The 22,651-nt window shown below is 48.6% G+C and overlaps 1 protein-coding gene across 2 annotated transcripts in view; it reads left to right on the forward strand.

The window, feature by feature from the left end:
• GOLM1 (golgi membrane protein 1) overlaps window positions 1-22,651 on the forward strand; it is a 57,150-nt gene that overhangs the window by 13,991 nt on the left and 20,508 nt on the right. For both annotated transcript variants that reach the window (XM_058695557.1, XM_058695556.1), the window contains exons 4-5: window positions 15,954-16,008; window positions 19,325-19,427. In XM_058695557.1, coding sequence (XP_058551540.1) covers window positions 15,954-16,008; window positions 19,325-19,427 — 158 coding nt within the window. The remainder of the gene's footprint in view (window positions 1-15,953; window positions 16,009-19,324; window positions 19,428-22,651) is intronic.

The following is a 22,651-nucleotide window of genomic DNA, read 5'->3' on the forward strand; positions in this document are numbered from 1 at the left end:
CAAGACCCGCTTTGCTTTCCCCTCAGTTCTGTTCCAGATGCCAGTTGAGACAGCGTCGGGTTCGTCTCAGTGGGAGAACGAACGACCGTGTGGGGACTTTTGTGATGACGTGGCATGGGCCTCTTGACCGTGCTGTGACACGCTGACTTTTCCCAGTGACGTATGTGGTGTCCCTGTCTTCTTTATTTTGTGCATGAAAGTTGTGTCTCTTCATCCCCTTCCCCAGTTTCACCCATCCCTCACCCTTTCCCTCTGGAAACCGCCAGATGGTTCTCTGTGAGTCTTTTTGCTTATTTTTAGATTCCATAGGTAAGTGAAATCCTATGACCTATTTGCCTTTCTCCGGTTTATTTCATTTAGTATAATAGCGCCTAGGTCCACCTGTGTTGTTACAAACGGCGAGATTTCGTTCTCTTTTTATGACCGAGAAATATTTCGTTGTACGTTTGTACCACGTCGTCTTCGTCCATTTATCTATCGATGGACACTTGGGCTGCGTCCATACCTCAGCTATCGTGAATAATGCTGCGGTGAACATGGAGTGTCTTTCCAAATTAGTATTTTTGTCCAGGTAAATACCCACAAGTGGAATTGCTGGATCATATGGTATTTCTGTTTTTAATTTTTTGAGGAACCTCCATATTGCTTTCCACAGTGGCTGCACCAGTTTACATTCCCACCAGCAGTGCAGGAAGGTTCTTTTTCTCCACATCCTCACCAACACTTGTTGTTTCTTGTCTCTTCGACTTTAGCCGTCTGATGGTTGTGAGGGGATATCTCACTGTGGTTTTGGTTTAGAGAAGTACTCTTCATTTACGACATTCGCAAATGTGTATTTCTCCTCTGGAAATTGTTCCAGTTTCAATGTTGTTAGAGTAAATTGCTTCCGAATTTTTCTTCATTTATCTTGTAAGTGGGTGGCACTATTTATGCTCCTTAAATCCCCTGGAACTGATTAGAATAGGACCCAGACATCACTCACAGTGTGTATGCAGAACCCCTTAAGGCAGATTTTGGGGAGAAAGGAGAGTTCATTCTGCAGGAATAGAGTTGGCAGAAACTCCATGTGGGTTTTGCAGGATGTGAAGAGAAGGTCTCTGGCCTCCAGGCCTCTGGCAGGTTGGGAAGGAAGAGTGTGGTGGGAAGTGGGGAGTGTGGGGCTGGGAGGGGACCCGGGAGGGACCAGCAGGACTGGGCGGAGATGGGCTCCTTCTCCGGCCAGGGCCAGCTGGGGTCTAGAACCAGTTGTTCTCCTGTGCAGGGAGGGAGGAAAAATAAGGGGGGTGTTTCAGATGTCTGTCTTCCTGCTTCGGCATTCCTGTGTGTGTACATGTGTCATTACCTTAAAACTGAACTCTCCTCCTTAGGAAGAGTGGCCTTTTACTCTGAGCCTCTGGCCTTCCTATGTTTTTATTTTTAGGGTTTTTCTTTTTGAAACGGTAGTGATGGGAGATAGGGTGGGTGTGTGTCCATGTGTGGTGTTTGGTTGTTGCTTTTAGGTATCCTTGTTTTCATTTATTTATTTTTCATGTTTATTCATTTTTTTTGGGGGGGGGGACAGAGTGCGAGTGGGGGAGGGGCAGAGAGAGAGAGGGAGACACAGAATCCCAAGCAGGCTCCAGGCTCTGAGCTGTCAGCACAGAGCCCGATGCAGGGCTTGACCCACGAACGGTGAGATCATGACGTGAGCTGAATGAAGTTAGATGCTTAACTGACTGAGCCACCCAGGCCCCGCCCCCCCTTTTTTTAACGTAAATATCTTTGTTTTCTTAACTCCATCAGTCTACCAAGTGCTTTTGAAATTTTACCGTCCTGTGAAATCCAAAATTCTGGGCGTGATAATCTCCCACTCTGTTCAGTCTCCTCCAAACTTCTGAACATTTCATGTATATTGCATGAAAGTGTGAGTGCACGTTTTGGGTGGGGAGAAGGAAAAGAGGTTGTGGGTTAATTTCTGCTCGTGGGCATTCTGCTTGGGTATGGGTACAAGCTGGTTTGGCTCCAGACCCCTGTAAGGGCGGCAAACAACCAGGTTTCCCATATAGGGTGGGCAGACTTCTCAGAGAATGTGCTGCATAAAATCGTTTGTTCCAGAGAATTCTCGATAATGCAGTCAGTGAAGCATCATCCCACAGGTGAGTCCTCGAGATAGAAATGCTGGTTCATTTAAGTATAAGTCGATGTGGAGATAAGATGACAAGCTTGGAATTCTTTGAAATGTGACTGAGCAGCTGTTTCCTGGAAATGTCTCCCTATATAAGAAGAAATGAGAGGGAACATCTTCCAGCCAGAAACCAGGTGACTCTTTCACCTTGGTTCTTTTTTTTTTTTTTTTACCCTTAAATGTTTGTTTATTTTTGAGAGAGCACAAGCAAGGGAGGGGCAGAGAAAGAGAGAGTGAGAGACAGAGGATCCGAAGTGGGCTCTGTCCTGACAGCAGGACACCCGGGAATCACGAGATGATGACCTGAGCCAAAGTCAGATGCTTAACCTATGAGCCACCCTCACCTTAGTTCCTAATGCTTCAGTTTTATGACTTCTTTTTAAAAGGGGGCATAATGCAAGGTCTTAGCTGTCTTGCCACATGCCCAATAAGAATTGTTTGGGGGTTCAAGGTGGGGGGAGGCTCTTGTAGTTGCAATAAACAACTCACGGTAGATACTGAAAATCGAGGAGTCCCAGTAAAGAGGGTGAAACACACATTTGAAAGACAGACACTGGGGAAGAATAAGAGTCTCTTTTCATTTGGAGTTTTGAACTTTTAGAATAGGTGATAGAAAGTTGGTTTAATTTTGGGCGTGGGGGGCTAGTTTCTTAGCTCTAGGAGGATCTAAGCTGTAACTTGGTGTAGTGGTGAAAGGCATGGGGTGTCCAGTCAGGCAGACCTGGGTTCAAATCCTGTTTTCCGTAGCTCCATGATATTGGGCAAATCACTTAAATTCTCTGGGCCTGTGTTTTCAGCTCTCGAGTGAGAATAACAGCAGAATCCCTGTTACGCTTTGTGAGGTTTCAGTGAGATAATATTTATGAAAGGCTTAACACAATGCTTGACACGGACTAGCAGCTCAAAACCCAGTAGCTGGTGTTACTACAACTAACCTTAGTGATCATAGTTAACGATAACAGCACAGACACAGGGGTAGTAGTAAACCACAGCATCAGTGGTAGTAATGCTGTTCTTTTTGGTAAGGACCTTTTCCCCCCCAGTTAAAACCGTGAAACAAAACTGTCCTACCTTTAAGAAAGGATTAAAAAGATGCTAGGGTGTCCATGAGAACCAAGAGCGAATACTGCAGCTGGGCCACAGAAAGAGTGTCCTAGTGACAGTCACCACCCCAGCGACGAGAGCTCACGTTCACGGAGTCTCTGCTTAGCCAGGCACCAAGGTAAGCATGTCACAGGGATTGTTCCCTGAATTTCTCTCAACAGCCTCATGAGAACACCAGTCAGGCTCAGAGAATTCGTAGCCATCCCCCAGGACGAGGCCTAGACCCTGGACAGCCCCCCGATGGGCCTCCCTCGGCTCTGCAGACACAGGGCCATGGTGAGGGGGCGCTCTCCAGAGCTCTCCATCCTCTAAATAACACGGGGGGGGGGGGGGGGGACGGGAGGGGGCTGCAGGAAACCAGTCTGGCCCAAGTCCAAAGTTGTTGAAGCTTGGGTAATGGGATCCTGTGTGTATCTCTATGCTTCAAAAGACCACAGTATTCCAGCTAGCTCTCCTCTGGCCCTAATTCCAAATTCTCTGGCAAAAACACCTGATTCTTTCAATATGGCCAGGAAGTTCGCAGAGAAGTGTGGCTGGTCTGTCACCCCTGTATGTTATTCCCCGCCCCCCACCATATGTATGTATATGTACATAATGTATATGTATATTTATGTTAGGAGGGTAGCACCTGTAGTTTGAGTTGGAATGAGGCTCTTTCTCGGAATGATCAAGAGTCACCTGGTGGTCTAATAGATCCCCTGGCTATGTATGGCTGTTGACCACCTAAAATGTGGTTAGCGGGCCTGAGGAACTGAGTTTTGAATTTTATTTAGTTCTAACTACATTTAAATAGCCATATATAGGACAGCACAGGTGTGAATGATAGAGGCAGAACTCTGGTAATAAAAAGGCTGGGTTTGGCTGCTGATTAATAGTCTTGTTCAGTGGGAGAGCAGTTGGGCCAAGGCTTGGTCTTCTTAGCTTCTCTGGTGTCTTTTCCCTTTTGCTGTTTGCTTCAGAATTGGGCCTTGGGAGGTGAGGTCACCTTGTGATCGGGCGACCTGTCTCCCTGTGAATGCATCTGTCACTCGGATGTTGGGTCTCAGAGACTATTGAATTTTTCTCAAAAGATGATGCACACACATGTGCAGTTGTTTCTAAGCGCTCAGATCCTTGCCATGCAGGTAGCTCATCTGGTGACGGAGACGCTGGGCGTTTTGCAGTATTGCATTTTTAAAAATAAAATTGCCTTACCAGGGTTTTTATTTTCATTTCTTTGACCCTCAAATCTGATTCCTCAATGAAATGATTTTAAGTAGAGGGCAGTAAGTTATGGGCATTATGATTAAAAGATAGAATTCTTTTTTTTTTTTTTTTAAGTTTATTTTGAGGGAGAGAGTGAGCGGGGGAGGGGCAGAGACAGAGGGGAGAAAGAGAGAGGCTCCATGCTGAAGTGCTGAGCCCAACGCGGGGCTCGATCTCATGAAGTGTGAGATCACGACCTGAGCCGAGATCAAGAGTTGGACGCTCAACCGTCTGAGCCACCCAGGCGCCCCGAGAGATATCATTCTTTAAAAATAATCTAGCAGTGTTGTTACAAGTTAATTGATGTTAATACTTTTTTTTTTCCCTAAGGTATTTCTTACATCTTTACCCACGTTTACTGGAATCCTGGAAATTTTTTAGGAAGTGCGCCAAGTTGGAAACTTATTGCTCACCACTTTTTCCCCCGAGGTTGCCAGCTCCTCCAGAGTGGGAATATGGGTGTGTGTGCAGTGCCTCAGCTCCGAGGCCAGCTTGCTCGGGCACCCCTTCCCATGTCGCCCGGAACGGGTGGGCCCCAGTGTGAAACCTCACGTGAGCTCCGGATAGCTGTGCCGTGGGTCTGTAACAAGACCTAGAACAGTGTTATTTTGCAAGCAGGAACTGCGGAGAAGTCACAAGAATAATAAGCTCGTGCCTATGTGCTCCTCCCCCAGAAAGGATTTAAAACAAAAAATATTATAAAGTTGAGGTCCACTGTATTCTCCTTCTCTGTTCTTTCCCTCTTTCCTTCCTGCCCAAAGATAGTCACTGTCACTAACTTTTATTTAAGAGTTTTAATTCCATCATAGTTAACATACGGTGTTGTGTTAGTTTCAGGTGGACAGTGTAGAGATTCACCACTTCCTTACATCGCCCAGTGCTCATCACAATAAGTGCTCTCCTTAGTCCCCAATCACCTGTTCACCCATTCACCCCACTATTAAGAATTTCAGAGGTAATAGTTTGTTACATGTGTCGACCGGCCAGAGCATTGATCAGTCAGATTCTATCTTGGTAATTTAAATTCACCCACTGACTTTTTTTCATGTTTATTTATTTTGAGAGTGGGAGAGAGCACGAGCAGGGGAGGGGCAGAGAGAGAGAGCGAGAGAGAATCCCAAGCGGGCTCCACTGTCAGCAGAGTCCAATGTGGAGCTTGATCTCACAAACCGTGAGAGCATGACCTAAACCAAAATCAAGAGTCGGACCCTTAACTGAGCTACCCAGGCTCCCTTCACTGATTTTTTAAAAATTTGAACTGAAGTTTCTGATTTTTTTTTTTAATTTTAATGTTTGTTTAATTTTGAGAGAGAGAGAGAACATTAGCAGGGGAGGGGCAGAAAGAGGGAGACACAGGTCCAAAGCAGGTTCCAGGCTCTGAGGTGTCAGCACAGAGCCCGATGCGGGGCTTGAACTCCCGAACCATGAGATCATGACCTGAGCCCAAGTCGGATGTTCAACTGACTGAGCCACCCAGGCGCCCTGAGTTTTGTTTTTTTATTGTAATCACTTCAACTGAGACTTCAGCTGATTCTTGAAGATGGACCTGTTGTTTTCATTTCCCTTTTTTTCTGCTTCCTCGTCTATGGCAGAAATAGGTATGGTGAAGATGATTTGACTACATAAATGCAATTATGTAGGCTAACATACACTTCTGTAACTTGGCAGAAACACCGGTGTAGTCGCTTCGTGAGTTGTATATGAGAAGGGATATTCAGTTTTTTGAAATAAACAACAAAATGATTGTGTAAGGCAGCCTTAAATAACTTTCAGAAAAATTGCCTTTTAAATTACCAAGGGGTCCCGGGGTGGCTCAGTCCGTTGAGTGTCTGACTCTTGATTTTGGCTTCTGTCACGGTCTCAAGGTTCACGGGATCGAGCCCTGTGTCAGGCTCTGCATGGACGGTGTGGAGCCTGCTTGGGATTCTCTTTCTGCCCCTTCCCTGCTCGCTCGTGCATGCTTGCACGCTCTCTCTCTCCCCCTCCCCCCAAATAAATAAATAAACATTAAATGACTGAAATACTATTATTCTTAGTTTTGAAAATGAAAAACAAATTTTAAATCCCCCGTGCTTCCATCACTCAGAGACAATGCTCTTTTTAAAACATACAGGTTGACATCTAAACTTTTAAACATCATTGTTATATTCAAGTTTTTGTAAATGTAAGTAAGCTGTGAAAATAAGCAGCGGTGGGGGGATTAAATGAGAAACACACTTGAACACGTCTGGTTTTTGCACATCATTAAACACCCAGAAACTCTTGGCCTTTTATGCATTATTCTCTTAGCAGCGTTGAGGTGACCACCCCTTCCAGACGAGAATATTCTTCATAAATGTTTGCTGAAGGGAACTTTTGTAGGCTCCCTTCATATCTAATTGGTATAGGTGACTATGTTTTGAATAGGAAGATGCACAGGTCACGTTCTGGTAATCCATCGTTGCCTCGGAAATTACCGCAAAACTTAGAGGTTTAAAACCTTGACAGCGTTTATTTTGCTCATCTGGGAGGGCTCAGCAGAAGATTGTCTCTGTTCCACGTTTCTCTGGGTGCCCAAAGGCTCAAGGCAGAATCGCCTGAAGGTTCCCTCATTCGTATGTCTGGTGCTCAGTGACACAAGACCTCTGTGGGGTCAAGGCCACAATGCTTGCTTTTCCCACACGGCCGCTCCGCTTCCTTGAAGCCTGGAGGCTGGGTTCCCAGGGTGCCGTCCTGACAGTGAGGGAGGGGGTGGGCCTGGAGGAGGCCGTCACCTTCCGTGTTGGTTTCCGGGGGGGCTGCCGCATAACAAGTTCACCCAAACCAGGCGTAGAGCAGTACAAACGTATCGTTTCCCGGCTCTGGAGGCTGGAAGCTCCACGTCAAGGTGTTAGCAGGGCTGTGCCCCTTGAAGGCTCTAGGGGCCTTCCTTAACCGCTTCTGGCCTCTGCCGTCTGTCGTCCCCAGGCTCTGCCTCCGTCCTCACCTGGCCATCTTCCCTTTGTGTCTCTGGAACTTTTGCCTCTTATCTTGAGTCCTGCTAACTTGGGTGCCATCCTCAGGACTTCGTTTTATCCTGACTGTATCTGCGTGGACCCCGTTTCTAAATAAGGTGATTCTTGGATTCTGGGTAGACATGAATTTGGGGGGTACACTGGCCAACCCGCTGCCCCTTGTATTGGCTGCTTCAGAAGTCAGGAGGGTCAATGGCCTTCCTAGAGGCATGTCGCTAGGGCCGGCCCATGTTGAAAAGGGCCGGAACTAGGCTCCACCTGTGGAACAGTGTCAAAGACCTTGGGGTCACGTTTTTAAGCCACCACAGTTTTGGTGAAATACTTTTATTTTTTTTACGGGTGAATATATTTTTACGTATCAAACGGGGTTTGTTTTTTTTTAATGTTTATTTGTTTGTTTTGAGAGAGAGAGGGAGAGGGAGGATCCCAAGCAGGCTCTGCACTGTCAGTGTCAGTGTAGAGCCTGATGCGTGGCTTGAACTCACAAACTGTGAGATTGACCTGAGTTGAAATCAAAAGTCGGATGCTTAACCAACTGAGCCACCCAGATGCCCCGCAAACAGGTTAGGTGGTTTTTTTTAATGCTTATTTATTTTTGAGAGAGAGAGAGAGACAGAGTATGAGTGGGAGAGGGGCAGAGAGAGAGGGAGACACAGAATCCGAAGCAGGCTCCGGGCTCCGAGGTGTCAGCACAGAGCCCGACGCGGGGCTTGAACCCACAAACTGCGAGACCATGACCTGAGCCGAAGTCGGATGCTTATCCACCTGAGCCACCCAGGCGCCCCTAAGAGTGACTTTCTAAAGAACAAGTGACTAATGTTAAGTCTGGTCATTTGTCCTGCTTCAGAGTTTTCAGAGTGCTTTCACACACTGAGTACTTGTCATTGCTGGAAGTGCCCGTCCTTAGCTCTGAGCTGCAGGTGCAGCCTGGGCCCTGGAGAGGTCATGCACTGGCTCTCGGGTCTGCAGAGTGGCCTGGGGGGCTGGGCCCCGGCTGCTGGTGCTTTCCATCACCTGGGCTTTACCCTGCTGAATTTTCTTACAGCCTTCAGAGTGTTCCAGATTCTTCTCTCTGGGCCAGCTTTTCTTGTGCCCCTGAAAGCATGGTGATGTTCTTCCAGAGAGGTGGTTTTCTTGGGGGACCAGAGTGGACTTGTCTTCGATTTTTATCCCCTTTTATTACTGTGATTGATGGAAGAATCAAGTGTTCTAGAACAGCTTTCCTGTTTTTAATCGCCGCTGATTTTCCATGTCTGTCTGTGCTCTGCCAGGCGCTGGGCTTGTGCCCCTTGGTGGAATAGTCTGCGTCTGCTGTCTGCCTGTTGGGTGATGGAAAAAGATGAGTAAGTGGGTCTATGAGGCCAGTTGCAGACAGAGAAACCATTCTAGCGATGTTAAGCAGAGAGGGTTTAGTGCGGGGAAGTAGGTGCCTGCAGAAAAGTGGGAAGGGTCTGGAGGAGCATCTCATCCCGGGGTGGCCTCCCGGATGGCTGGACAAGGGGGCTGCCACTGCGGCCTTAGCCCAGAGCTGGGGGCACCCCGCTTCTTGCTCCATTCTGTACCTGCAGCCCCCCAACTGCACAGCATTTCAGTGTCAAGTGAGTGCATCCGACTGGAATCTAAATCCCATAGGGAATGAGTCTGGAAAATGTACTTCAGCGTTAGAGCCTCTGCTGTTCAGGAAGGCACACTAAAAGTTGTGTGCCGGAGACACGGAGGAGCCGTTCCGCCGCCTCCTCCAGGCAGGCAGGGCACGGTGTCCACGTTCTGCACTGCATGAGCCGGGGAAGAGTCCCCTCCTATCTCACCTGGCAGTGCCCTGTGACTGTGTCCCTCCCAGGGTGTGGGGAGGTGGGGGCAGCCCCTGGTGGCTGAGCATGGGAGGTGGGCAGCGTTGGGCAGATAGAGCAGAGACACCCCTTGAAGAAGGATCTTTTAACCACTCAGGAGCTTGGACTTGAGTTTGAGGATGGGAACCATCACACGGGTTAAGCTGTCGGTGGAACAAAGCTGCCAGCTCTCTGGGGGGTTTGAAAGGCAGGTCCGGGGCCTGGGGGGGCCTGCTTGGAGCAGGGAGCAGGGCAGGGAGGAGGCAGAATGGAGGTGAGCAGCAGGGAGAGGCATCGACGGGCCTCGTGACAGGTGGGATGTGGAAAGGCCTGTGCAGGAGCAGTGGGAACACCCAGGAAGGGAGTCCGTCACTAATCTGTCTCCCTGGAGAAAGGGTCTATTTAGACTGTAAATTCTGTGGTTTGCTGGCTAGATGTGGCCTTCAGACAGCTTTGTAATTAAACTCGAGTAACTCATCTCCCACGTTAAAAAAGTGTGTGTTACGGGAAACCGCAGAATATGTGACCCTCCCACAGACTCCCTTTTCTGCACTGTCCCTGCATTGCAGCGGGTGTCCCCTCCCTCCCTCCCTCCTGCCCCCGTGGGAAGGGGCCTGGTATTGATTCCAGCAGAAGGTGCGATGCGGAGTTGCGGGGGAGGACTGACAGGTGCGTTTTCTGTGCATCGCTCTCCTGTGTCTGTGGAGGTGCCAGCTCGGGACTTGGCTTCTTACCAGAAGGAGCATCTCCGTCCTCCTTGCTGTGGCAGGTGTGGGGGGTGGTGGGCTTTCATCTGGCTGGAGACGTGGCATTGCTGGACCCCATGTTTGCCTCCGAACTTCTTAACGCCGCATTGCAGGACGGTGAAATACATAAAGAACATCTGACCTACCTGTCTCTTTATGTATTTCTCTTTGGCTTGACAAGTGGGGGTCTGGGAGTGGGTTCTGTGACCCCTTACGCATCCTTTTTTATTTTCTCTCTAGTCCCCGAGTATCTGTGTGCACCTGTTTGCAAAAAGTCTGAATTTGCTAAGTTGTGGCCTTTCCCACAGATGAGGGTGGAGAAGTTGTTCAGATTCCCATTTGGGAACAAAGAACTAATGCCCGCAGAAAGGGCTCAGCCCAGGGCTTCTGCCCCGCAGGGCCAGCGGGGGCGTTTCCTTGGCTGGTTAAGGAGCAGGGGGAATGCTCCACATCCCTGGTGCTGTCTGTGCTGCCTCGAGTGTTTGTCCTCCTCTGAACACAGAGATGTTGATCTCAGGCCCTGCCCTCCACCCGCACGCCCCTGTGGTATGCTCTTCTACCCAGGCAGGACTTCCCGGCTGCTGTCGGGAAAGGAGCGGGAAGAGCTGAGGGCTGGGTATGAGGAATGCAAGATGAAAGGGAGCAGCTCTAGGGGGAAGGGACCCAGAGTCTCTGGCAGCAGGCAGTTGCTGACAGAAGGATGCAGGTTTGTGGACTTAGCCTCAGTCAATTGCTAGAGAAACATCAAGGAACCTTCTGGAGTTCCCAGGGCGTGTCCTGTTCAGGTCCTCCTGGGAGTTCTCTTTGACCCTGATTAAGTAGGTCCCTGCGTGGGTTTGACCTAAAAGACAGTTGTGGCAGGTGCTACGGGGGGGCGGGGGGGGGGCAGTCTCCTCCATTGGCCCCATCCCTTCCTCCTCCCCTCCTCCCCTCCTCCCCTCCTCCCCTCCTCCCTCTCTGCAGCAGTGTGCCCCTTCCTGGGGGGGGGCGTGGGCCAGAGTCTGTCCAAAGCCCCCCCCCCCCCCACTGCACGTTGTGCTTGTCACCACAGTGGAAAGTGGGCCTTTCTCTGCAGAGCCGGGGACACCTGGTGACCTGCCTGCGTTATCCTAGGCTCAGCCCTGTCCCCCCAGCCAGCTGGGGTGGGGGATGTTCTTTCTTCACGACCGAGGACAGAAGACAGATGGCCATTCTGGGTGTAGACGGCAGCCGTGCCCTGTGCATAACTGGGTGTTTTCCCTGATGGGTGTGTTTCTTTTTTCCAAGCTTCACATAGAGTTTTGCTTAATCCCCCCACGACCTTCTCTCACAACTCCGTGGCTTGAGCCCATTCTCCTGCCCACCCACCTTCTGCCTTCCCGGCGGCCCCCGCTGACCGGGTCCTCCTGCTCGCTCTGCTGACTCTGACCCCCGGAGCACACGCGCTCACCCCTGGTCTCCTGTTCACCCCCTGCCCACTCCTGCTCTCTGGCATCCACGCCCTTGCACGCTCGTTCCCTGCCTCATGCTCTTTCTGGGGTTTTGCTATTGTTTTTTATTGTGCTAAAATGTGCATGATATAAAATGACCATTTTAACCGTACTTAAATGCACAGTGCAGTGGCGTTAATTACGCTCACATTGCCGTGCACCCGTGACACCAGCCGCCTCCAGAGCGCCCTCATCTTCCCCGGTGAAGCTCTGTCCCCATTAGACACTAACACCCATCCCCCCACCCGACCGAGTCCTGGCAGTGGTGGTTTTACCTCCTGTCTCGGAGTCTGACTGCCCTGCACATCTCATAAGTGGGATCGTGTGGTGTTTGTCCTTTTGTGTCGGCTTCATTTCCCTCAGCGGAACGTCTGATACTCTCTGTCTCGGTCTGTTCCCATCTCCGCACCCACGCACGGACGCTCACTCCTGTGCCCCTGCCGTCTGCTGGACCTTGAATAAGGTCCAGCTGCAGGTTCCTATACTTTCTGGTGTCCTGGGTCTATGCTTAGACCTAGCCTTTCTGAGGACCGTCTTTTTTTTCACTGGGACTTAGCCCCTCTCTTCTGTGTCACATGTGCCTCCATCCCCTTCCCTCTGACTTATGCAGAAGGCCTGTCTGGGGAGCCGGGTGGCAGTGTGGAAGGCCCACCTTCGTGCCTCCGGGCCCACGCTCGTGCTGGACACCTGCTGCACACACCGGGCAGGTGTGCTGAATTCTGGAATTCTTCACGTGGCCCCTGGGCCGGAGGACAGCGTGCCTCCCAGAGGACTGCCTCCCCCAGTATGTGGCCCACAGGGGCCGTGATGTGAGGTGGTTGGGGTTGCTGGTGATGTGAGTGGTGCTGCTGTGAGTGTGTAATCTTAGCCGAGCACCATAAATAAGTAATTGGTGCTTCTTTGCCATTGGACTCACTCTCTGCCCTCCCTCCTTTCTTTCTTTTTAAAAATTTTTATTATTTTTAATAAGAATAAGAAATTTTATTCGAGAGAGAGAGAGAGAGAGCAAGGGAGGGGCAGAGGGAGGAAGAGAGAGAGAATCCCAAGCAGGGCTTCATGCCCAGCCCAGTGCGGGGCTCAAACCCAAGACCCTGGGGCCATGACCTGAGCCCAAATCAAGGGTCGGTGGCTCAACTGACTGAGCCACCCAGGTGCTGCTCAAAGCAGATTATTTTTATGAGCCAAACAAATGCAGCAGAGGTCACCTTTTCTCATTTATTACATGATCCGCATCATACTTGCGTGAGCTTTCCCAAAGTTATGATTTTTAAAAGTTATTTATGTCTTTCGGAGCTTTTAGAGTAATAGAATTTATTGTCAAATTACTACTTTGAAAATTTACTATGAAATGTTGAGCTTTTTTTTTAGGAATCTAATGTAGAAATAATTTAATCACGTGTACTCATTTCCCAGAATAGAATGGTTATGATTAATTTGTACGTGGGTGATTCATCTGAAGGCCTTCCGAGTTCAGTTTCCAGTTACACTCTGGTGGCACTTCCTGCCTCCTCGCCTGCTGCTGAGTGTCCCAGGGGACAGTCCACACACACACACACACACACACACACACACACACTCACTCTCTCTCTCTCTCTCTCTCTCTCTCTCTCTCTCTCTCTCTCTCTGCAGGAAGCCAGTCAGTACCAAAATGGGAAAAACAGTTGGATTGTTTGGAGTAGCATATGTAATTCATTTAAAAATAATATTGTTTAATGCAGATTTTTTTCTTCATGTTGAATTTCCAGAAAGCTAGAAGCATTTTCATGGTTTCCTGAAAATGATTTAAGGAGATTTTCAATAAATATAAAACTGCACATAAAATATCTTGATGGTGTTTTATGGCTCTTTGCTCATTTACTTCAGCAGAGACTGTACTTTTCCATGCATCACTAAGCAGGCGGGGGAAGAGAACTAAAATGTATTTTCTTTGGAAGAGTGGAGTCACATGAGACGCAGAGATCTCAGGTACTTTGACCACAGCAGTTCCTAAAATTTCCTCACCCTTCAGGTAGTTGTAGACTCCACTGTGGATTTCTTGGAGTGGGTCCAAGGAGAGCGAGTGGAGAAGGAGTGAGTGAAAATGCCATAATTTTTATAGAAATGGTTTAGCCAGGAGAAATCTGCTTTTGAAGATCATCAGAGTGCAGTCTCTTAAGTGCCCCTTTTCTTTCTCTGTTTTTTTTTTTTAATGTTTATTTTTGAGAGAGAGCAAGACAGCAAGCGAGCAGGGAGGGTCAGAGAGAGAGGGAGACACAGAATCCGAAGCAGGCTCCAGGCTCTGAGCTGTCAGCACAGAGCTCGACGTGGGGCTCTAATTCACGAACCGTGAGATCATGACCTGAGCTGAAGTCGAATGCTCAATCGACTGAGCCACCCAAGCGCTCCTCTTTCTTTGTTTTGTGTCAGCCCTGCTGTTGGGAGTGAAGGTGGTTTCCATGCATGTGCCAGGGGTGATGTTCAAGTGTACATTTCCACTGTTGTGCAGCTGAACTCTCACCCTCACCTTGCAGCACAGGGACTCTGGACCCATTAATTGCTAATGCCCCTCCCCTCTGCCAGCCCCAGGGAGACCATCTTTCTTCTTTCTGTTTCTGTTACCGCCCTGGACACAGCACATGAATGGAATGCAACCATATATGTCCTTTGGCGGCTGGCTGATTTTGCTTTGCATGATGTCCTCCAGGTTCTCCCATGTTGCGACAGCATATGACAGTCCTTTTTTTTTTTTCAAGGCTGCATGATATTCCCTTGGATGTAGATGCCACATTTTCTGTATCCAGTCGTCTGTTGAGGGTGGCTTGCTTCTAGCTCTTAGCGGTTATAAATAGCGCTGCCGTGAACACGGGGGTGGAGATAACTCTTCAAGATTCTGCTTTAAGTTCTTTTGGCTGTAGATTTAGAAGTGGGACTGCAGCAGCGATCCTGTGGTCATCGTTCATGTCTGCAGCTGAACTTGGGAAAGCCTTAACTGAGCTGTGCAAATCTGACTCCCTGCTGTGAGAGCCACCCCCTCCCCCCCCCCCCCCCCCACCTTCTCTGCCAGCCAACTTGCCACTCAGGGCTCTTTTCTCTCCCCCACCCGCCAGAATATCTACAAACACCTCTCTGGATGATCTCTCCCAGAGAGATTAATTGTCCGGATACCATCACTGTGACTTCCTTCCTGTTGTGCCAGGAAATGTTCTGTGGCCTCAGAGCTCCCAAAATAAACACGATTCATTTGGCCACATTTCGTTTCTGGGAGCACACCCCTGTATTCCAGAAAGCCCTGTACAAGCCAAAGGAAGAGTAGGGGCTGGACAGAGGTCCGGGAGGAAGCTAGAAGCAGCGGGTGGCCTGGTTGTCATTGTCCACCAGTGAGAGGGAACGGGGCAGACACGCGTCTCTCCAGCCTGTCCAGTGTGCGTGTGGGAGTTTGCAGACTTCGTTGATTGTAACGAGGCAGGAAATGTTCACATGACTGTCTGATGCACAGCTCTGTGTGTGTGCAAAACAACACCTACCTGTGTAAGGTGCTCTACCATTTAATATTTTAGTCCCCTCTTCTTCAGGTTTTCGGTTGCTTTTAGCACTGGGCACAGCCCACAAGCCTGGTATCCTGCTGGGGGTTTAGATCCCAATTTGGCAAGTAGTGACCACCAGCTTGCTTTCTGGATCAGGCCTGCCGGGGCTCAGGGTTAGGCTTTGCATGTTTGCTGTGAAAAGAGCCTTGAGGCTCTTAAGCAGTCTGTGCCTCAGTTTCCTGTCCTTTAAAACGGGATACTCTGCTGGCTACCTCTTGAACCTGGCATGGAGAGCAAGCGAGTGAGCAGACGGGGAGAGCTCAGGAGGGCGGCTGGTGAAAGCAGTCAGCCGCTCTCAGTCACGGGCTGCTTGTTATGTTATACTCCACACTCCTTCCCTCACTTTTTCCTTGGTTTTCACTGTTCTCCTGAGTCCTGTGTTGTTTCTTCCTCCTCTGTTTTCAGCCTCCCCAGTTTGGTGTAAGCCCTGTGAACCCTCTGTCCCGCCCACCCCCCACCTCGGGTGTAGGGAGCCCTTCCTCTCCTCTGCCGACTGTGGTCTGACTTGTGTCTGCACCTGGGCTCCCACAGAGAGAGTCCGAAGTTCATGGAGGGGAGCACGTTGTGGGGCCCAAGTGTAGCTGGAGGATCCGTTTACCCCTTGCTCTGGTTACAGGCTGTTGTTCAGAAAGCAAACCTCCCAACGTGTGAGCTCCTTTTCTGGCTGCAGCACTGTCCGAGTGCCTAGCCAGAGGGCTGTGCCAGATCCCTCCCAACAGCTGCTGGGAGGTGGGGGATGCGGGGGGCACTGCCCCCTTTTGTCCAGTAGGAACATCTTATCAAGGCTCTTCTAAGTTGTTAGGTTGTGGGTGTTTCATATTGTGTTTATCTTCCTTGCAGGCGGTTTTAGTGAATAATATCACCACAGGTGAGAAGCTCATCAGAACCCTGCAAGGTGAGTTCTAATCCCCTTCTTTATACCAGACATTAGATCTTTTAGGAAAAGCCCATCTTTCCTCTTGTCCCTTTGTGGCGACTCCCATTCTAATCTAATGGGTAGGATCACAAGTGATCAAGTAATCTGTTTTTTTGTTGTTGTTGTTTGTTTATTTAAATGTTTATTTTTGAGAGGGGGGCAGGGGGGAGGGGCGGAATGAGAGGGAGGACAGAGGATCCAAAGCAGGCTCTGAGCTGACAGCAGAGAGCCCAGTGCAGGGTTCAAACTCATGGACTGTAAGATCATGACCTGAGCCAAAGTCAGATGCTTAACTGACTGAGCCACCCCAGTGCCCCAAATTGAGTAATCTTTGGTATATTCTTTTTGCTAAACTACAGTTCCTTAAAGAGCTTTTCTTTTTAAAAACATTGTTGAACGCATTACAAGGTGTTATTGTTGTAAGAATTTTTTTTACCTCAATACCCAGGGTTCTTTGTCTCCCTACTTCGAAGAATGAGGAGGTGGACACAAAATGAGCAGTGGGAAAAGTTTGTTAAAGTGTAAGATCAGAAAGGAAGAATAGTATGAAAGCTCTCTTTACAGAGAGAGGACATTCGAAAGTGAATGCTTGAGGACTGTAGGCGAGGGTCCTTGTTTGATAAGGTCCTGTTCACACCACCCCATCCCTTCCCCGTTATTCCTTCTCAGGTCCTACCCTTACTGACCGGGTAGCTCTCGGTGCTGGGTTGTCCATTCCTGATTGGCTCATTTCCATCGTGTTGGGCGGCGGGGGGGGGGGGGGGCATCTGTGGCCGTCCATTCCCGATTGGCTCATTCTCACCGTGAGGACTGTTCCTTGTGGGTCATACGATTTAAGGTCTACTTGTTTTCAGTTAGGTCTTTCGTCAATTCCTGAGGGAACCTGAGGGGGAGTAGGTGGTGTCTGTTGTCTGTTACATTCTTAAGGGGAACCTGACGCCCAAGGGGCTTTGCTGTGGTCAGACCCTCCCAGCATTATTCCAAACTATGTGTTTTTCCCCACCCAGGGGCCTCACATCCTAACTTTTTCCTTTCTGCCTACTGAATCCTGTCTATTCCTATCATGTTATGTACACAAGAATTCAGATTCTCACCTTTTGATAGGTTAAGAAGTATATAGAACAGATCACCTTTCATACATATGTGATATATATGGCATGTGATATGTATAATATGTATGGTATATATAGGATTTCTTTTAGTGGGGCCACCTCCAATTCAGAGTTTCTTTATGACAATTGTAAAAATGATGCAGCCCGATTCCATTTCTTTGCTGCCCTGATTCAGCTTGGCAGTCAAGGCCGGTGTTCTGTCAGGCCCTAGGAAGCAGCGGTGTGGGTAGTAGTGGGGTGAGCCCCTCTGTGCTTGGCTCCCCCTTCCGCTGGGACTGGGGGCCCACAGCCCACATGGCCACAAGACAAGCCTGGGGAAAATCACAGAGCACTGGGTCCCGCGAGGGTCGGCCTTTGCCGTGGGTAGGAAACTACTCCCAGCCGCCCGAGCCTCAGTTCCGCCTCTGCACGGGAACGTTCATCTGGAGCCGCAGTATCCAGAGTGGTGGCCACGAGCTGTGTGGCCAATGAACACCTGAAATGTGGCTCATGGGAAGGGACAGAAGTTTACATTTTTGTTTAATTTTCAGTAATTTAAGTTTAAAACTGAAACTTGACTCTGTTATTGGGAACGTTAAATGTTTGGGGGGCAGCTTGGGTATATATCAGTCTACTTTTCAAGGGTAGATTCTGTGAAAGCTCACTTCAGATCATGAATTCCCAGTGCACATTTAACGTCTGCATGGGGACGTGCTGTAATTGTCCACACCAGATTTCAAAGACAGCGTGAAGGAGAGAATATAAAATATTCATAATTTTTTATATTCATTCTGTGTTGGCATGATAATGTTGCATCGCTGTTGGGTTAGATCAGGTGGTTTATTAAAGTTAATGCTACATCTGGTTTAGTTCTTAAAACTGTGGTTTACTGACGTGGCTTGCATCGTAGTTCTGTTGGACAGGGCTGGTCTAGAATTCTAGTTCCGGCTCTGCTTCTAAGGATCTGAGTAGGAGAGACGCAAGGTCACGTGGAGTTGAGTGGGTTACTTGACTGCCGGGGCCTTTGCAGAGTTTCCTTGTCTTGTCTGGCCTTTTGAGATTCATCCATGCTATGGATGTCAATATTTTTATTCCTTTTTTTGCCAAGCAGTGTTCCCTTGCCCCATACTTGGTTTGATTATGGGAATTTTTTTTCTTAAGTGAGGTTTCCTGAGGTGTGATTTACTCAATAAAGTGTACCCTTTTGTAGGGTTCTTTGCGTCCCCTGGACCACTACAGTTGAGACCAGGCCCTGTCCCTCCAGGAGGTGCCCCCCTAACCCTTTGTGGTCAATCCCCTGTCTCAGCCATCTGCTGGGTGGTTCTACAAACCCTGCAGTTTGAACTCTTGGAAGATGTCCTAGCAATGCTTGTGAGATGGATTGTTGTTGCTGTGTGTTTCGGCATTTCGTGGAATCCTTCGCTTTTATTTAATTTTATTTCCGCCCCCCGGAGAGCCCTGTAGATACGGGGTTATGAGGACAGACTTCCAGGATGCGGGTATGTGTCCAGGGCCGTGTCCCGGACCCTGGTGGCGGCCATCTGGCCACTCTGCTGTCACCTTCGTGGCAGCTTCTCTTTCCTGCTCAGCCTGGCCCTTTGTCAGCTGCTGCTTTTTCTGCAAGGCTTTTAGGAGCCCAAGGTCAGGGCAGCAGGGATGGGCTGGTGCATTTCCTCAAGGAAAGCTGCTGTTTCCCAGACGAGGTTTGGGTGGTTAAAGGAACACAGGCCTCAGGAAATTGCTGGTGTGGGTGAGTCGCAGGAGTGGCCGCTGGCAGGGAGCCTGGTGGCTGAGGTTGGGGTCCTCCGTGAGGGACTGCTTCTCTGAGCAGATGTCCAAATCAGTGTTTCACAGGCTGGATGAGTCTGCTGCAGGCCAGGGGACACAGTGGCATGTGTCACCTTGTGGGACAGCTCATAGGATGTCTAAAAAAGAAACAAGTGAATAGAACCCCCTGACGCTTTTGAAGGGCCAGAGGTCAGGAAGGAGATTTAAGTGAGAGGTTTGGAAAAGAACCTAGGTGCAGATTTGGGTCGGGTTGCTGATTTCCAGGGCTCCTCCATGGTTCTGGAATGTTCTGAACCCTCTCTCCTTCCCTCCTTACTCTCCTGTGTGCCACCGCCCACTGCGTTCTGATGTGTCTGCTGTTGTCACGATGGCTGTGCCTGTGACCTGCGCGATTCTGGGTCCTCCTCTTGGCTCAGACCAGTTAAAGGCCCTGCAGAAGAATTATGGCAGGCTGCAGCAGGGTGTTCTCCAGTTTCAGAGGAACCAGACCAACCTGGAGAGGAAGTTCTCCTACGACCTGTAAGTGTGTCTCTACATCTAGTGTGTACCCCTCGGGGGCTGATGTGTTCTGAGCAAGGGGGCGGGCGCTGGGCATAAGCTGGGCTCCCCCTTCCCGTCATGGAGCACACAGGCTCTGCGGGAGGTCCAGTCCTTCCAGGGGAGTCCTTTAGAACAATGTGCTTTATTACTTAAGCGTGAGCAGTGCCTCAGAAAGCTGTGGAAAAGCCGGTGGCTCATAATACAAAGTAAACAAGAGGGCAGTGCTCCTTAGAAAGATATGACTTTGTCAACACACTTTTTTTTTATAACATATTTTTTTTAATGTTTATTTATTTAAAAAAATTTTTTTAACATTTATTTAGTTTTGGGAAACAGAGAGAGAGCATGAGCAGGAGAGGGGCAGAGAGAGGGGGACTCAGAACCTGAACCAGGCTCCAGGCTCCGAGCTGTCAGCACAGAGCCCAACGCGGGGTTCTAACTCACAAACTGCAAGATCCTGACCTGAACTGGAGTCAGACGCTCAACTGACTGAGCCACCCAGGCGCCCTGAATGTTTGTTTATTTTGGGGGAGAGAGAGAGAAAGAAATCATGGGTGGGGGAGGGGCAGAGAGAGAGGGAGAGAGAGAATCCTGAGGAGGCCCGGGGAGTGAACCCACAAACTGTGAGCTCATGACCTGAGCGGAAACCAGGAGTTGGCTTAACCGACTGAGCCACCCAGGTACCCCCTTATCAACATACTTTGTAAAGTTACATTAAGTTTTAAAGTGCAGGCGTACTGGTGGTTAAGTTAATAATCGAAAGCCTTTAAAAACATTTTCCTGAAGTGCTCAGATGTGTCCCAAGTCCATCTCCTAGACTGAATGGCACTTTGGCATAATATCAGTGATTTGTTTCTGGGTGTCAGCATTGTGGACGTTCTGTTTCTGTGAGATTTTAGTGTCTTTCTGAATTTCTGCAGTGACAATGGAGTACTTTTATTTTTCAGCTTTACTGAAGTATGATTGACGATCATTATGTGAATGTAAGGACTAAAGTGTGATATTTTGACATGCCTGTACCTTGTGAAATGATGTCCCAAATCAAGCTAGTTAACGATTCCTAATCCTTCCGTGTGTGTGTGTGTGTGTGTGTGTGTGTGTGTGTGGTGAGAACACTTACAGTCTTCACTCTCGGCAAGTTCCAGGCATACAGTATGGTATTAGTCACCACAGCCCCCATGCTGTCTGTCCCGTCTCCAGTTACAACAGTCTGTTTTAAGCAGATGACTTCCATTGCGTACAAAAACCCTACACTTTTACTTCTCAGAGTATTTTTATGATCACAACAAAATGATGAACTTCTAGAAAGTTAGCTAGACCCCATAGTAGGATAGTATAAACCAACTTAGAGACTGGAGAGTAAGTTGTAGTCTGTGTATTTTTTTCCCCATAAAGGCAGAATAATTCCAGTACAGGGGGTCTGGGATTCACAGGCAACCAGTCACTTAGGAGCCTGATCCTCTCTTCCATTTGCTGACTTCTCCCTAGTCCGTGTTCAAGGTCATACAAATTTTTCACGTAATTGTAGTCACCAGTAGCATTTTAAAATCATTTTTCCACTTACTTGCATTAGGTATAAATAAAAGTCTGTACTGCTTCAAAATGTTGTATCGTTAAAAATGGCTGGTTAATATTCTACGATGTGGGGGCACCAAATTTAATTCACGATTTGCCTGTTTGGATATTTAGGTTACTTCTAAGTTTTGGTTGTTATAACAAGCTTGACATCAATACGTATAACTTTAAAAAATTATTATTTTGGATTATTTCCTTCTAAAAAGGACTCACCTGTAGGTTTAGTGTTTTGTAAATTGCCAAGTTGCCTTCTGAATGAGGTTCCTCACACCGCTGCCCTCGTTAGGATTCTGAAGTCCTTCCAAAAGATTGTCCCCCCCCAAAGCAATTTTTTCCTGATCGCTTTAAAACCAAATACAACTAAAACTAGGAAGCCCCAACTACGTAAATATTCAGAGGACCTGCACCAACAGTCAATACAAAGGAAACATAATTCGAAAATATGCATATGGGTTGCCTGGGTGTCTCAGTCAGTTAAGCATCCGACTCTCGATTTCAGCTCAGGTCACAATCTCATGGTTCATGGGATTGAGCCCTGAATTGGGCTCTGTGCTGACGGTGCAAAGCCTGCTTGAGATTCTCTCTCTCTCTCTCTCTCTCTCTCTCTCTCTTTCTCCCTCTCTGAAAATAAATACACATTAAAAAATACACATATGAAAACTTAGCTAGGCCAGTGGTTCTTAATTTTGGATGGCAATTCTGCTCCCAGGAGACCTTTGGCAATGTCCAAGGACCTGATGCTGAGCATCCTATGATGCACAGGGTGGGCCCCACAACAGCATCTTTTTTCTGGCCCTAAACACTAGTAGTGCTCAGCAGAGAAACCCTGAGTTAGGCTAGTAATCAACAAGATGCATTCAGACAGAAGTGAAGACTGCCCCAGTCTTATTATTCATCCTTAAAAGATACCCTAATGCACATTTTCCATCCATTGATTGAAATAGGATAAGCCATTAATGGCCTCACTTGATAAATGTTGACCCAGATGAGGTTGGCCCAGCCGGAAATCAGAAATCAGCCAGGCCCGGGGAACGGGGAGGGCAGCTCTGCTCCCCATGGAGGAGCAGACAGTGAGCACAATGGCTGTGCGTGCTGGCCTCACTCTTTTTCTCTTAGGAGGTCGGAAGCTAGATCGCAGCTCTTTCTAGCTGACCTCGTATATTGCAGTGGTTGTGCCCAGAGGCTTGTCCCAGATACAGCAGGTTTCGTGGGGATGACGTTTGTGGAATGCTGGAAGCTAGAATGAGTTATTCTTAATTTCTTTGAAATACAGATCCGTTCTGAGAATCTGATAAAAAGTTACGGGCACCTTGTGAGCCATATATTCAAAGTTGTGCATTCACTTTGTGGGACACCTGAAGCATACTTTCACCCCCTGTGAAGACACCCTGTCTGGCCTAAACCTTTTACAGAAGGCAGTCCTGGCAGTGAAAAAGCCGACAGCAAGGCCAGGGTTCCTGATGCACAAGTTAATATTCTTTCTTTAGGATCAGAGGCGGCCCGCATCCCCACTTCTCACGCCTGCACCTGTGGCAGACATCACTAAGCGATCACTGTATTGATCCACACACTGCTTTGCAGGCTCTCTCCCCATAGCACTTAGGGTTGCTTTCTCACATGAACTGCTT

The sequence above is a fragment of the Neofelis nebulosa genome, chromosome 12 (genome assembly GCF_028018385.1).
Source record: "Neofelis nebulosa isolate mNeoNeb1 chromosome 12, mNeoNeb1.pri, whole genome shotgun sequence".
NCBI lineage: Eukaryota > Metazoa > Chordata > Mammalia > Carnivora > Felidae > Neofelis > Neofelis nebulosa.